At 40.7% G+C, this 15,289-nt stretch overlaps 1 protein-coding gene across 1 annotated transcript; it reads right to left on the bottom strand.

The window, feature by feature from the left end:
• Nucleotides 1–9,202: 9,202 nt before the first annotated feature.
• On the bottom strand, nucleotides 9,203–11,770 carry LOC149394169 (ras-related protein RABA5c-like). Its single transcript, XM_089616564.1, has 2 exons — nucleotides 11,261–11,770; nucleotides 9,203–9,721 (listed from the first exon to the last, which is right to left on the bottom strand). Exons 1-2 carry the CDS (start codon nucleotides 11,760–11,762, stop codon nucleotides 9,402–9,404), a joined length of 822 nt encoding a protein of 273 aa, XP_089472690.1. The 5' UTR covers nucleotides 11,763–11,770; the 3' UTR covers nucleotides 9,203–9,401.
• Between the last annotated feature and the right edge of the window lie 3,519 nt (nucleotides 11,771–15,289).

Raw genomic sequence — 15,289 nt, 5'->3', positions numbered from 1 at the left:
GTATTGGCATATGGACCATCTCTTCAAGCTCGACGTAATGGTGGAGTTCTACTTCATTGGCGATGTCGATGTTGAGCCCGGCTAGGAATCTAGCCATTGTTTGCTCACGGTCCTCCTCGATGTCAGTGCGACTCATTAACATTTCCATCTCTTGGTAATATTCCTCTACACTCCGATTACCTTGGGTGAGTCGTTGAAGCTTGGTGTAAATCCCTCGGTGGTAATGGTTAGGCACAAACCTTTTTCTCATGATTGACTTCATTTGCTCTCATGTGTCTATGGCGGGTTCGCGATTCTTCCTTCTATTTAAGACCATTTGATCCCACCAAACTAATGCATAGTCATAAAACTCAAGGGACGCGCGTTTGACTTTGCTTACCTCGGAACAACGTCAGCCGTCAAAAAACCATGTTGCCTTTTCTCTCCCAATCGAGGTAGGCTTCGGGGTCATTCTTCCCATGGAAGGGAGGAACCTTCACTCGAACGTGGGCTAGCTGGTCTTGGTTTTGATTTTGAATTTGACCGTAGCTTCATTCCGACCTCATCCGATCATCTTCTTGGTCGTCGTTTCCGTATGGTGATTGCCCTCGCCGTTGTACTCGGCGGGGATAACCTTGGCGATGGATTCAATATTCACCTTGGTCTTCGCTCTCGTACTCGTCATAATATCGGCGGCCTTCATACCTCGGTTGTCTTTCGATGGGTGGTGGATTTGGAGTTCGTAGTCGAACTTGTGGTGCGAGGTGGGGGAGGTCGCAAGATGGCTTCTTCGAGGATGGTGAATCTCATATTCATGTCTTCAATCAAACCTTGGAGAAAATCAAAATTCCTTAGCCCTTCGGCGTTTCTTCTGTCTTGAGACATTTTTCTACAAAAGGAATGGTTAGAAATAAAAGCCTCACAAGAAAATGTCGCTCGTGTTTGTCGCTCGTATTGGCTTTTTCATCGCTCGTGTTTTCACTCTTGCCTTTTTCCTCTCATTCTCTTAGTCTTGATGTTTCTAGAACTAATACAAGAAATTTGCTCCAAGAAAATCTCCCAACGGTTGTCCAAGATAAATCAACGAAATTCTTCAACCACAACTCAAGTAAATATATATATATATATATATATATATATATATATATATATATATTTATATATAATTTTTTTTACTGCTAAATTATGTTGCCAAAAGATAGAGTAATCTAAAGAAGGAGAAAAAAAATTCTAGAGAGAAAAAATATAATAAAATAAAAAATTCTGGAGAAAATAAAAGTTTCTGGAGGAAGTTGTCCGGAGAAGTTGTCTGGAGAAAAAAAAAGTTGTTTGGAGAAAGAAAAAATCACTTGTCCGGAGAACGTTGTCCGGAGCAGAGTTTTCTGGAGAGATTTTTTTTTTTGCCTTTTTTTTTGCTTTTTTTTTTTTTTATTCTTTTGCTTCTTTTTTTTTTGGAAGTTGCAAATGCATATACAAAACTAGAAAGAGAAAATAATAATAATAAAATTTAAAATTAAAAAAAAAAATGGACACCTTTGATAGAAAATGGCTCTGATACCACTCGATATGAACTTCTTGAGCTCAAATTTTAAGCGGACCGGTCGTCTATCGGAAATGTTTGGATATAGACGAAGTTTTTGTGCGGTATAAAACTTCAAATTGAGATGGATCAAATGACGCCACGATGGGTTGCGGAATCCCCGTCGATAAATCGGACGAACGCCATAAGAATTCCGAGCAAAAAATTCTTGATAAGTTCTAGAGCTAAGAGAATCCTCTCTAACACACAATCACACAATATTTGATAAATCTTTGAAATCTGCCCCAGCACAAGAGCTTACAATTCTATTTATAATGAAAAAAAAAACAACCCAAAATTCAATGGTCATAATACCAATTGAATGAATAAAACGTAACAACAACAGCAAAGTAAATAAATAAAAAGAAACCCCCTCCAACGTAAAAAAAACTGATCAGTCCCCCTGTAGAAATGATAAAGAAAGATAGAGAATCGGAGAAGAGAGAGAGTGTTCCGAGACTTTGAATATTTCCTTATGTTTGATATGAACTTGTATCACCTATTTATACATATGGTGGATACAAGAGAGAGTGTAATAAATACATGTAATAATTCTATCTAGGAAATAGAAAGTAATAAATGTTACACAGAAAATAAGGCATAGAAAATAGATGACAAATAAATGTAACACATTTTCTCATGTGATATGAGTTCCAAGGAGTAAGGACTTCCGAGGCATGCTTGTCAGGAGGAAGTGCGAACTGACGAGCTGACGAAGTGACACGGGAGGGCGAACTGACGAGCTGACGAAGTGACCCGGGAGGGCGAACTGACGAGCTTGATTTCAACACTCCCCATCAAGCTTGACTGTATAGTTTGAGGAGGTCAAGCTTGCTGCATAGCTCGGAGAAGGTTGCTCGAGGAAGGGCTTTGGTGAGAATGTCGGCGAGCTGACGACCTGATGGAACGTATTCCATATCGATTATTTTTTCTTCAATCTTTTCACTGATGAAGTATCGGTCGATCTCGATATGTTTTGTTCTGTCATGATGGACTGGATTTTTGGCTATGCTGAGAGCAGCTTGATTATCGCAAAAGATCTTGATTGGACCTTCGATGATGATCTTGAGGTCGTCGAGAACTCTCTTCAGCCAGATGCCTTCACATACTCCGCTTGCTAAAGACCTGAGCTCGGCTTCAGCACTACTTCTTGAGACAACGGACTGCTTCTTGCTTTGCCAGGTAACAAGATTTCCCCAGACGTATGTGCACATGCCTGATGTTGATCGTCTGTCTGGAACATATCCGACCCAGTCCGCATCTGTGAACACTTCGACACCTCGACTTCGTCTTTTCTTGAAGGAGAGACCAGTCCCTGGGGCAGCTTTGAGGTATTGGAGAATCCTCATAACTGCGTCCATGTGAGTTGTCGAAGGATTACTCATGAATCGACTTACCATACTCACTGCGAATCCAATATCCGGTCTAGTGTGAGTTAGGTAGATGAGTTTTCCCACGAGCTGCTGAAACCTTTCTTTGTTGGTGGCGGCCTCGGTGGTACGAGCTAGAAGTTTCACATTGGCATCCATTGGAGTGTCAACTGGTTTACAGCCAAGCATGCCAGTTTCTTTGAGGAGATCCAAAGTGTACTTGCGCTGGGAAACAGAGATGCCCTTTTCAGATCGAGCTACCTCCATGCCGAGGAAGTATCGTAGGCTGCCGAGGTCCTTGACTTCGAACTCAGATGACAAAATTTGCTTCAGTCTCCTGATCTCTTCTAGGTCGTCTCCGGTGATGACTATGTCGTCCACATACACACTCAGGATGGTGTGCTTGCGTTGTGTTGAGATCTTTGAGAAGAGTGTTGGATCGGCTTGACTTTGTTCGTAGTCGCAACGCTTGAGTACATTGGAGAATTTTCCAAACCATGCTCGTGGGGATTGTTTTAGACCGTATAGAGACTTCCCGAGTTTGCAGACTTTGTTGGCCCCTTGATCATTGTCGAATCCTGGTGGGAGTTGCATGTAGACTTCCTCTTCCAGTTCGCCATTTAGAAAAGCATTCTTGACGTCGAGCTGACTGAGAGGCCAATCTAAGTTGGCTGCTAATGAAAGGAGGATTCTGATGGTATTGAACTTCGCGACTGGAGCGAACGTCTCTTGGTAGTCGATGCCATAAGCCTGAGTGTACCATTTAGCGACAAGACGGGCTTTGTATCTCTCCACTGTGCCATCTGGATTATGTTAGACGGTGAAGAGCCATCTACATCCAACAGTTCGCTTGTCTGGTGGTAGTTCGACGATATCCCACGTATCATTCTGTTCGAGGGCTTGGATCTCGGCATGACTTGTGTCTCGCCACTCGGGACTTTGAAGGGCTTCCTCGATGGAGTTCGGCACTTTTCCTTCATCTAACCTCGCCACATAGGCTTGGTAGCCCGTAGATAAGTTCCCATAGTACACGTAATCCTCCATCCTGTATTGACCACACGACCGAGCAGGTTTTCTCAATGCAATTGGTAAGTCCGGAGATGAGGTGTTACCTTGTTCAGTAGTGTCGTTGTTCAGGTTCGAAGAGACATCTAGTTCGCGAGCTTGTACCGGACTCTGGGTGATGATCAGTTCGCATGGAGAGGGTTCAGAGGCTTGCGAGCTGGGAGTCGGTGACGAACTGGACGGACTGGAAGGACTGGACGAACTGGACGGACTGGACAGACTGGAAGGATTGGACGAACTGGACGGACTGGGAATATCTTGAACATGTGAGGTTGGACTTTGAGGCGAGGTAAATTCTGGGTTTATGATGAGCCAATTTGGGAAGTCATTTTCATCATTCTCCCCCTGACGAGCTGAATTGGCGAAGTAAGGACTGAACTCATGAAAAGATACATCCATTGAGACTATGAATTTTCGTGATCGGGGTTCATAGCATTTGTAGCCTTTCTGGGTTGCTGAAATAGCCAAGGAAGATGCACTTGAGTGATTTTGGTTCAAGTTTACCTTGCCCATAAGAATGGGTGAAGACTGAACAGCCGAAAACTTTCGCAGGTAGGGTTGAGATGAGTCGAGAGTGAGGGTATGTCTCTAGAAGGACTTGAGATGGGATTTTATAGCCAAGGACACGAGATGGCATTCTGTTTATGAGGTAGGTGGCTGTGAGGACTGCTTCTCCCAAAAAATGAGATGGGACGTTTGAGGAGAACATGATGGCTCGGGCGACCTCGAGTATATGTCGATTTTTCCTTTCGGCTACCCCATTTTGTTGCGGGGTGTAAACGCATGAGCTGGAGTGAATTATGCCATGTGTTTTGAAGAAATCGCCGAGCTCGGAATTAAAGTAATCTCGAGCGTTGTCTGTGTGGACAATTTGGATGGAGGTGTCGAACTGTGTTTGGACCATTTTGTGAAAGATTTTGAAGATGTTGGATGTTTCAGATTTTTGTTTCATCATGTATATCCAACTGAGTCTAGTGTGGTCGTCAACAAAGAGAAGAAACCATCACACTCCAGTGATATTGGGAACTTTTGAGGGTCTCCATATATCACTGTGAATTGTGGCAAATGGGCGAGATGGTTTGTATGAGGTGGGGTGATATGAACTTCGAGTATGTTTAGCGAACTCACACATGTCACACTGAATGGAATTGATATTTTTATTGATAAACAAAGAAGGAAATAGTCTTTTGAGATACATGAAATTTGGATGCCCTAGTCTAAGGTGATTGAGCATGATCTCTTTATACTGGGGTGATTGTTGGGCGAGCTGACACATGGCGGGCTGATCTGGCTTGATGACATAGAGTCCGGTACTTAGCTCGGCATTACCAATCTGTCTCCCCGTGACCTGTTCCTGAAACACACATGAACTTTCATCAAAAATAGTTCGGCACTTAGAGTCTTTGTTGATCTTATGCACAGATAAGAGATTGCATTATAGTTAGGGAACAAAGAACACTGATTCTAGCCTCATGGACTTCGTCAAGACTACAGTGCCAACACCAGTGACTTGAGTTTTGGTTTCGTTGGCGATGGTGACTGATATGCTTCTATTACAAACAGAGTAATTTGTGAATAGACTTCGATTACCAGTCATGTGATCAGATGCACCGGAGTCGACAATCCATGCTGTGGGATTCTCTGAGCTTACATGGAGGGCGAGGACCAATTCCCGAGTGTTCTCCACTGAGTTGGACTTGTTGGATAAGCTTCTGGAGAATAGCGAGCTGGTTGTTGCTGAAGGGAGAGGAGTCCGAGGTCGAGGTTGAGGCAGCGGACGAGGTGGATACTAAGTTTCCGACTGAGATCGGATCCTTAGTGTCTCGGGTTGACCTTGAGCTCGGTGGTTTCCCATGCAGCTTCCAGCAGGTTTCTCGTAGATGTCCGGGTCGTCTGCAATGGTCGCAGTAGGGGCGAGGTTTGCGAGGTCTCTCTGTCGAGACGCGAGCTGCAAGTACTTCATCTCCATGTGTGGTGAGGGCGGATGAGCTCGGGATTGGGCTCGATTGGATAACTCCAAGCATGAGTTTTCTCCTGCTTTCCTCATGTCTGACCGCGGAGAAGGCTTCACGGAGAGATGGTAGTGGTTTTGTACTAAGTATCCGACCTCTGACCTCGTCGAGGTCTTGGTTGAGCCCGGATAATAGTTTAAACACACGTTTGGTCTCCACTATCCTGTGGTAGAGTTTTGAGTCTTCGGAGCAGGTCCACTGGTGATGTTCGTAGAGGTCGATCTTCTGCCATAGATGCGTGAGCGAGCTGAAGAACTGAGTAACAGACATCTCTCCTTGACGTAGGTCGTGGAGAAAGTTCTCAGTTTCAAACAGCTCGGACACATCTTCTGAGTTGGAGAAGATTTCTCTAGCTGCTTGCCAGATTTCTGCTGCCGTTTGGTAAAGGAGGAAGGTTTCTCCGATTTCGGGATGCATAGAGTTTATGAGCCAGGACATCACCATGTTGTTTTCTGCCTTCCAACTCTTGAACGCCGGATCTTCGATCTTTGGAGATTTTGCCGCGCCTGTGAGGTAGTCATCTTTACCTCGTCCCGATATGAACATGAGCACGGATTGTGACCATTGTAGGAAGTTGTGACCATTGAGTTTGTGGCTCGTGATATGTTGGGAGAAGGATTCAGATTGAGACTGAGTGGGCGAGGTCTGAAAGGTGGTCGGAGTAGTGTTCATGGTGATTGATTTTCTGGGCTCTGATACCATGTAGAAATGATAAAGAAAGATAGAGAATCGGAGAAGAGAGAGAGTGTTCCGAGACTTTGAATATTTCCTTATGTTTGATATGAACTTGTATCACCTATTTATACATATGGTGGATACAAGAGAGAGTGTAATAAATACATGTAATAATTCTATCTAGGAAATAGAAAGTAATAAATGTTACACAGAAAATAAAGCATAGAAAATAGATGACAAATAAATGTAACACATTTTCCCATGTGATATGAGTTCCAAGGAGTGAGGACTTCCGAGGCATGCTTGTCAGGAGGAAGTGCGAACTGACGAGCTGACGAAGTGACACGGGAGGGCGAACTGACGAGCTGACGAAGTGACCCGGGAGGGCGAACTGACGAGCTTGATTTCAACACCCCCTAAACTAAAAACAACAATAAAATAGAGGTTACATAAAATAAAGGTTACAAAAAGTTATTGAATTTTAGATAACCTCCATAATTAAAACAACCAAAAGAAATTACTCCTGATCAGATTTTTTAAAAATGGTGCACAATTTTGCAGCCGTTACGGAAACGTTGATGTCGTACAATGTGCGGAGTAACAAGGCCAGATCTTTGACGAAGTATCTCAGAACCACGTCTCTAAGTTGGTACTTGGTTTGCCCTTGTGTTGGTGGTACGATGAAGCTCTGCTCTTGGTCGTCTAGCTCCGTTGGTGGTCCGATGCTAGGGATGTCCTCGTCAGTCTCCCACCCTCCTTGCATCTTTCAAAATCATCTCTCGATCCCTAACAAAATTCTTCCATAGGTAAGAGCATTTATGTTTTACTGTGCTTTACAAGTAGGTGGTGGAGGAAACTGTATAGCTCAATGGATCTCGGTCACGATGATTCCAAGCCTTCTAAGGAGATTCCAAGTTTGCTTTATCATCGAAACCTTGTTGAAGGTTTCCCAAATACCTAAACCCCAGTCCTCTTCCAGCCTTCGTTCACGTGAGGAGCTCCGTTGTGAGGCAATGAATTTTATGGTTGTTGCTTGATCACCCCACCAAAACCGAGCTGCAAGGTACTGCATGGTGTTCAAGAGCTCTGTCGCAAGTTTGAACACATTCATGTTGTAGGTGGTGATGGATTGCAAGCAGGGACGAAGCAGGATTTCACTTTAGAGGGGGCTAATTTGTAAAAAAAAATTCAGGGGGGCTAATTTGTAAATTTTAAGGGTAAAAAATTGTAAAAATAAAATAAAAAGTGGGTAAAAAGTGCAAAAAAAAAAAAAAAAATTCCCCCTTCAGTGTAACGTGGCTTCGTGCCTGATTGCAAGAGGCCTTGATCAACACTTCTTTGCCACTTGTCGAAAACAACTTGGCCTACCAATCTCTGAGCTCCTCGTAAAACTTTGTGCGGAGACAAATCTTCTTCTTGAAATACCCACCGTAAGCCTAGATTGGTCTAAAATCCCCACGCTCACCGGAGCAGCAAAATTTTATATCATCTCTTTTTCCTAGATCTCCGACTCTGATACAAGCCTCAATCACCTCAGCTTCTTCAACAATTGATTCCCTTACGTTCATTGTAGAATGGAACGTTACTCCTGAATCAAAAGGTGGTGAAGCTCTCTGATAATGTAAACCATGGATGAGAATGGTTTATTCACCGAGCACAACATGAATTCTCTGGCGTCCCATAATCATTCCCTCCGCAATATGCTCGTTATAGTCCCAATCCAGCGGCTCCATAGCACCCATGGGTTCTCGTCCACCACGTATTCCTTCGCTAGGATGAAATCTCCATCACCATCGTCAAGCTAAAACCTCATTGGCAAAATTTCTCGTGAGAGAAGGATTCTAGGCTCGCGCTGCAAGACCTCTCGATCGACCGTAGCTTTTCTTTCGGAGCTCGCTGGGCCACGATTCCAATTCTTACTTGCCACTCATTTTTCTCGTCTCCACTTTTATTTTTTCATTATGTAAATAGAAAACCTCCTAAAATGTATTTTACATCTGAAAACAAATAAATGAACCCATAACAAACTCAATTGTTTATTGTTCACAAACAAAAATAACTTACCGGTAAATCTTAGCAATCCATTCTAAAGTTACGCACAACATTTAAGTATTCATATTATGAAGGCCAATTTAAACAATAGGTAAATAAATGTACATGCTGACAATTCCTCTACTTTATTCAAGAAGAAGCTATATAAAATAGTAAAATGACTACTCAATTAAAATTATAACTCAACTCATGAATAGACGCTAGCGTCTTCCATTAGTTCGGGTTATTTTGCTAAACTTAGATAGTTAGAATAGAATCGGGTTTAAATAGGCTATAAAAGCCTAATTCCCCGTTTATTTAAAATCGGTAATTTCAGAAACCTTCTAAAAGAAAATTTATGATGATGTTGTACTAAATATTTTGATCTGGGGTAAAATCTACTAAAATACCGGAAAAGCAATCACATTAAAGACATTATTTTGCACAGTTGTACTACATATTCTATAGGGAAGAAAAAAAAATGACTGCTATACTTGTAAATAAATATATCAAATGAAAAAACATGAATATTACTGTTCTCTGTATGACACTGTCCTGTTTCGTTCACTTTGAACACACAGCAAAAATAACAATAGATCCACGAAATAGAATTCACAATTCAATTTTTGGGCAATAATACCTCAACACTTGCAAGGCAATTTTTTCTTCAATCGCAGATGAACCCCAAGGTCACCTGGAACAGCACGAATAGCTCTGACTTTTGTTAGAACCGTCGGCGCCGTTGTTGACGAGGCTGACCCGATTCACTGACAGCTCGGCCTTGTACGTGTCTGAGTTCAGGACCTTGCGGCTCACATTGTTGTAAATTTCTCGGATGACAATCTCGAACGCCTTTTTCACGTTTGTAGAGTCCAACGCAGAGGTCTCCATGAAGAACAAGCCCTCAGCTTCGGCGAGGCTTTTCCCTTCCTCGACGCTCACGTCCCTTATGTTTTCCAAATCGCATTTGTTCCCGACTAACATCTTCGCCACAGTTGTGTCGGAATGCGCTGCAAAGATTAAAACACCTCGGAAATTTCAGTGCCACATTCATACTTTGGAACTTTTAAAAAGGACTTTGTTCCAATGGTTGATCATGAGTTCATATGTGCATTAAGTTCATTCAGGATATCTGAAAGTTCTAATGACAATGTCATTCATAACATGTGACAGGAAATAAGTTGGATCTTCAGCATATAGCTCAGAACGAACAAATGATAAGATTGCAGTTCTACAAGTGCTGCCACTTTTTCCCACCTTTTTTTTGTGCGGATTCTTTTTCAAATGATAAACGTTTCCTCTATTTAGACTCTGACCATATTATTTTGGGATTTGATCTTCTACTTAAGTCAGGGAACGTTTTGAATAGTGTTTAGGATCTCACTAAATAAGAAAAAAGTCACGAGTCACTTTTTCAATTGCTAATTGGTTTTAAGATGGAACATCGTGAACTTGAGATATCAAAGCCCAGACAGCTCAAATGAGCATTCAATCTCAATGCGAGATCCGGCTCGAGACAAGTGAGTCCAAAAGAGTCACCATTTTGAGGTGCCGTATTAAGAATCCCACATCACTGAACTCGAAAATTTAACCAGAAGTTGCTAGGTAATTGAGCCCTTCACAAGAATTGGAAACCTATTGCTCTCATTCGGATCAAATTAAAATCACTCCTGGCTCTAAAGAATAATTCAATACATGAAGTCATGAAACAGATTTATCTTGATGATCTACTATCGTTACTTAGGGAGCGAATATAATAGTCAACAAACTTATATTCTCACACTATCTCATGAAAGTATAGAGGAAAATCTAACTTAAATCTAGAAAAGTTTAGTAAAAAAAAGTACATTTTTTTCTTTCAGTTCTGATCACGCACGGGAATCAAATCTCGATCACGAAGAAGTACGGTTAGATAGGCACTGTTTTAGTTCACTATAACAACCAACACATAACTCACAAGGATCACTTCAACAAGTATATAAACTTCATATAAATATAAATTTTTTTATAAGTATTGTTTAATCATCTTGGACGCCTAACTAAGAAGAGGGACACTATGTAGCAGAGTATGAAGTTGTCTTAAAGGTTGGATCTATCACAATGAAATAAAAATAAAAAATAAAAAAAATACCTCACTCGGATACCATAAGAAAAGCAAATACCAATAAAGGAACTAAACACTGAAACCTAATAAATAAAGAATGATCCAAACATAGCTAAACATCCAAATCGACAATAATAGCAAAATAAGAACAATCGATCATCATCATCGGAACAATACCACAATCCAAGCACAAACAATAAATTTAATTCACGACTCAATTTCTCGTAATTTGGTTTCATTTCATCAGTTATCGCGGCAGCTTCAGAATCTAAAACAATAGCGTAGCACTTCTTAGCATAATTAAGCACAATTGATCATCATCGGAGCAAAACCTCAAGCTAAGCACAATCAAGCATTCGAATTCTCAATTTGGCTATCGGAGCTCAATTTGAGTTGAAAAAGAGACAGATCTAGAGAGTGACAGAGAGGGAAAAGAGAGGCGTACTGTTGAGCTCATCGAGCCATCGGCCGACGCTGTCGAAGGTGGTGCGGCGAGTGATGTCGTAGACGACGAGAGCTCCGACGGCGCCGCGGTAATAGGCGGAGGTGACGGCGCGGAATCGCTCCTGGCCGGCGGTGTCCCAAATCTGGGCCTTGACTTCCTTGCCGTCGATGTCCATGCTCTGCGTCTGAAACTCGACGCCGATCGTGGCCTTGGAGTGCATGTTGAACTCGTTCCGGGCGTACCGAGAAAGCAGGTTCGACTTTCCCACCGCCGAGTCTCCGATTATCACCACCTTGAACAGGTACTCCTCTCCGGCCTCATCATCCGACGACGACATGTCGTTTCCGTCTTCTTTTCTCAGTATTACCAGTCTTGACGAGAGAGAGAGAGAGAGAGAGAGAGATTGTGTGTACTGTGTTGTGTGTGTAATGAATGTAATGAGAATTGGAATTGAAATCGTCGCGGTGGTGGTATTGAGCTGGCAGACAGACAAACTGCGCATGTAGTGGTGCTTTCATTACTCATTTAATTATTTAATTAATGTTATTATTCCATTTTTAGATACAATTAAGATTAAATGTATTTCTTTCTTATTTGCATTCACACGGTATGTCATTAATTTCAATTAAGATTATGTATATCTTTCTTATTTGCGATCACGGTATGTCAATAATTTTTTTTTCTTCTTTATATGTGATTTAAAGAGAAATGTCATATGTACTAAAAAAAATGTCATATAGTTTTTTTAGGTAAGGTAAAGTATTCACTTTTCGCTGATTATGGAAAATTAGGGGTAATGGATGATGAGTGAAACGGCACGTCTGACTAGCGCATTATCTTTGGCATGTGCAAGTGAGTCCCATGAAAATATGGGAGCGTTGTAATGTGTGATGGCCTTAACTATTGCTGACGTGGTTTAATTTGAGAAAGACGATCGTTGACTGTCGGTAGACTTTTTCCCGACTTTCACTGTCGGTAGACTGAGACATTATAAATAACTATATAATCAATTTTTTATATGTTTACTCAAAGCAACTAATTGATCCATTGAAGAAATTTTATTTTTATCAATCTAGTTATATATATTATGATAATAAAAAAGTAGTAATAAGGTATCATTCTTTAACTTGCTTTCACGGTTTATCGGATAATATTTACGTGACACGTAAAGATGAATCATACGGGAGTTAGTCACGTGACACGCGTCCACACGTCCACGTCGCTTCACGATGGTTCCTGATTGTGACGAAGGCTATCGGCCGCTCTCGTTGGAATCGCTTAGATTATGACTATTTGGGGTAAAACTCGAATTGACACGATAACGTAAGTACATATGGAGGCATGCAGATATTGTAGTAGTGGTTGTTCTGTGGCGTATCCATCTAGCTATTGATTATCGCATGGTTTTCCTGACTCACCAGAAGCTCGTTCTCACCAATGCTAGCGTGTCTTTTTTCAGTTACTTCTTCTTATCACTTATCCTCCTGACTTCTCACATTTGGTTGAGGAAGAGAGCAATAAAATTCACTATCGCATCTAGGGATGACAATGGGTAGGGTCTTGCAAAATCAGATACTACCCACGAATTTTTTTTTAAATCATACCCTACTTATACCCATTTATTTTTAATGGGTCTGGGTAAGATCATAGAAAGTATGTGGTAACCTATGGGTATTTTTTTTTTTTTTTTACCTATTTAACATTAGATTTATTAATAGAAAAATTACAAATCTAAAAAATACTTAAATTAATAAATACGTACACTAAAATTTGCTTAAAATTCAAAAATATAGTAATAATTTCAAATGGATAAGGTATGAGTAGGGTACTTAAAAATTATACCATATACATACTCATATAACTTTTAATGGGTAATACCCGTACCCAACTCATTATCCATTTATTCGGGTAAGACTCTATCCATGGCGAGTAGGGTATTGCGGGTATGTGGGTACATGAGTAAAATTGTCATCTATAATCGCGTCTAATCGTAACAACACGATGAAGAATTAGAACCATAATCATAATCGGGATTACACCAAAGGCACATGAAAAAGGTTGAAGGTCCTCAAGGCAGACGCCACGTGATAGAGCACGATGCTTTTATTGTGCGTTGGAGAGTGCGTCGGTGTAAATTCATTCGCACCCTTTGAGTTCGTTTCCTTGTCTGTTATACAGAACTATACCAGAGAGTACTCATTCCACAAAGTTGGAGTGACTAGACGAGAGACGACCCACAAATTAACTTACACGCAAATTCAAGTCTGACCTTAGGTCGAATAGCATGTGCTCTAGGATGTTAAACCAAATGCGAGCATTGACAAATCTTATTTACAATTTTCTTTGCCACAAAAAAGCACGATGTCATGAATTCACTATGGAAGAAAATAACATCATCTGTGAATACCCCTATGCAATATATTGCTCTCTAAACCTTCATTTTCGATCAAAATGAGCTCTCAGAGCTAATCTCGCATCCATTAATCCAGGATGAATTTTCCATTAGACAGTATTGTCCACAACAATCGATTGGGTTTCGATTGTTGAAGAAGTATGACCTAAATGATTCACTCTTCTGATTCCCACCGAATAAAAGACCATCATTTTGAAGTCTCGTGTACTAGACCCGATAGTTTGCAATTCACTTACAACAAGCCTTTATTATGCTTTATTCAATTTGTTACTCATATAATTAGCACGGTCTGAGCATATGTACACGGACCCTCCGAGAACAAGAAGAATCATGCACTGTGCCCGAGTCAAATAAGCCTGAGAGTTCATTAAGTTTAAGGAACGACTCGTTCAGAAGGTCAAAACGAACCCTACCGAGCAGAACCTCGAAGATAAGAGAAGCTAGTAGGTCTAAAGACTAGTCAAACTAAGAAAATGTGACCTCATCATAATTTAAATAATAACCGTCGGAGAACATGTACATATCGGTTACCTTAGTAAAAATAACTACTAAGCGGTTATGCAAAATAACCACCCACTCACAAACAAATAAAAAAGGGAAGATACAAAGTAACTACCATGATGGGCTTGATCGCCTCATGATCTTCAAACTCACCTTTATAAAAGGGAAGCAAAGCAATAAAGAAAGGGAGAGTACACATCAGAAGTTTCACCTATCACAAAACACCCTCATTTACATTCTCTCATTTACTAGATTCGTCTATGTTTAGAGAAAATCATGTCTAGAACCTTTAATGTGCTCGAGACTGCGTACTCAAAGGTTAGTGTTCTTCGCAGAACAATTCTCGTATTATTTTTATATGTCAACACCCTTCAATTCCAATCCGTTTATTAGATAAATATAGTGGTCATAAAAGGCTTTGACCCTTTCCCATCTCTCACTAAAAATGAGATTGTTTTTTTAATGAATTCCCATGTAAATTAGATGTCTTTCTTGCTGGATTTATTGTTGGTCTTGTCGCACAACATCATGTCGTCAAGTAATGTATCATAGTAATTATAAAACAATAACAACTTAGGAAGTTGAATGCTCACGTTTATTACAAATATAAAGCATGTCCTATACGTCTACTAAAGAAATCTTAACTGAAAATATAACGAAAGTAACACACACTTTTTTATATCTTCACAATATTTGAAAATAGAATCTTAATTGAATTAACTTATATCTTTTAGTTTAGATTATGTGTTATTTATATATTTTTCCCGAAGAAGGTTCTAGAGCAATCGGTATATCACTATTACACGTGTATCCAGATGTACGTGCTACTTAAATCACTTAAGGATGTTAGATATATTACTAGAAAAATATTTATTTTTTCTGGAAAATAAAAACTGACAGCTTGAAGAAAAGAAAAAGAACTACAACACAACACAATTATGAACAAAGAATATAAACAAAAAGAAGCCAAGCCGAGGACCGTTCGACGGTCTCCTTAAAGTAATATTGCCCTCCCCGTGGGTGCCGGAAACGACGAGCAATTTACCTCCCAGGATACAAAGGCGGAATGAGAAGAGGTTGCACCAAACTAACTTCCCCGGCGAACTAAACCTGTA

The sequence above is a fragment of the Urtica dioica genome, chromosome 6, assembly GCF_054948205.1.
Source record: "Urtica dioica subsp. dioica isolate 48M chromosome 6, U.dioica_male_clone48M_v1_H2, whole genome shotgun sequence".
Classification (NCBI taxonomy): domain Eukaryota; kingdom Viridiplantae; phylum Streptophyta; class Magnoliopsida; order Rosales; family Urticaceae; genus Urtica; species Urtica dioica.
Note: the sequence above shows the minus strand (reverse complement) of the source record. Positions and strands in the feature narration are given on the sequence as shown.

Excerpts from the sequence above, each read along its gene's own strand:
- LOC149394169 (XM_089616564.1), bottom strand. The coding sequence starts at position 11,762 with ATGCGCAGTTTGTCTGTCTGCCAGCTCAATACCACCACCGCGACGATT. Across the intron at positions 9,722-11,260 it reads ATGGCTCGATGAGCTCAACA|CGCATTCCGACACAACTGTG; the intron begins GTACGCCTCTCT and ends TAATCTTTGCAG.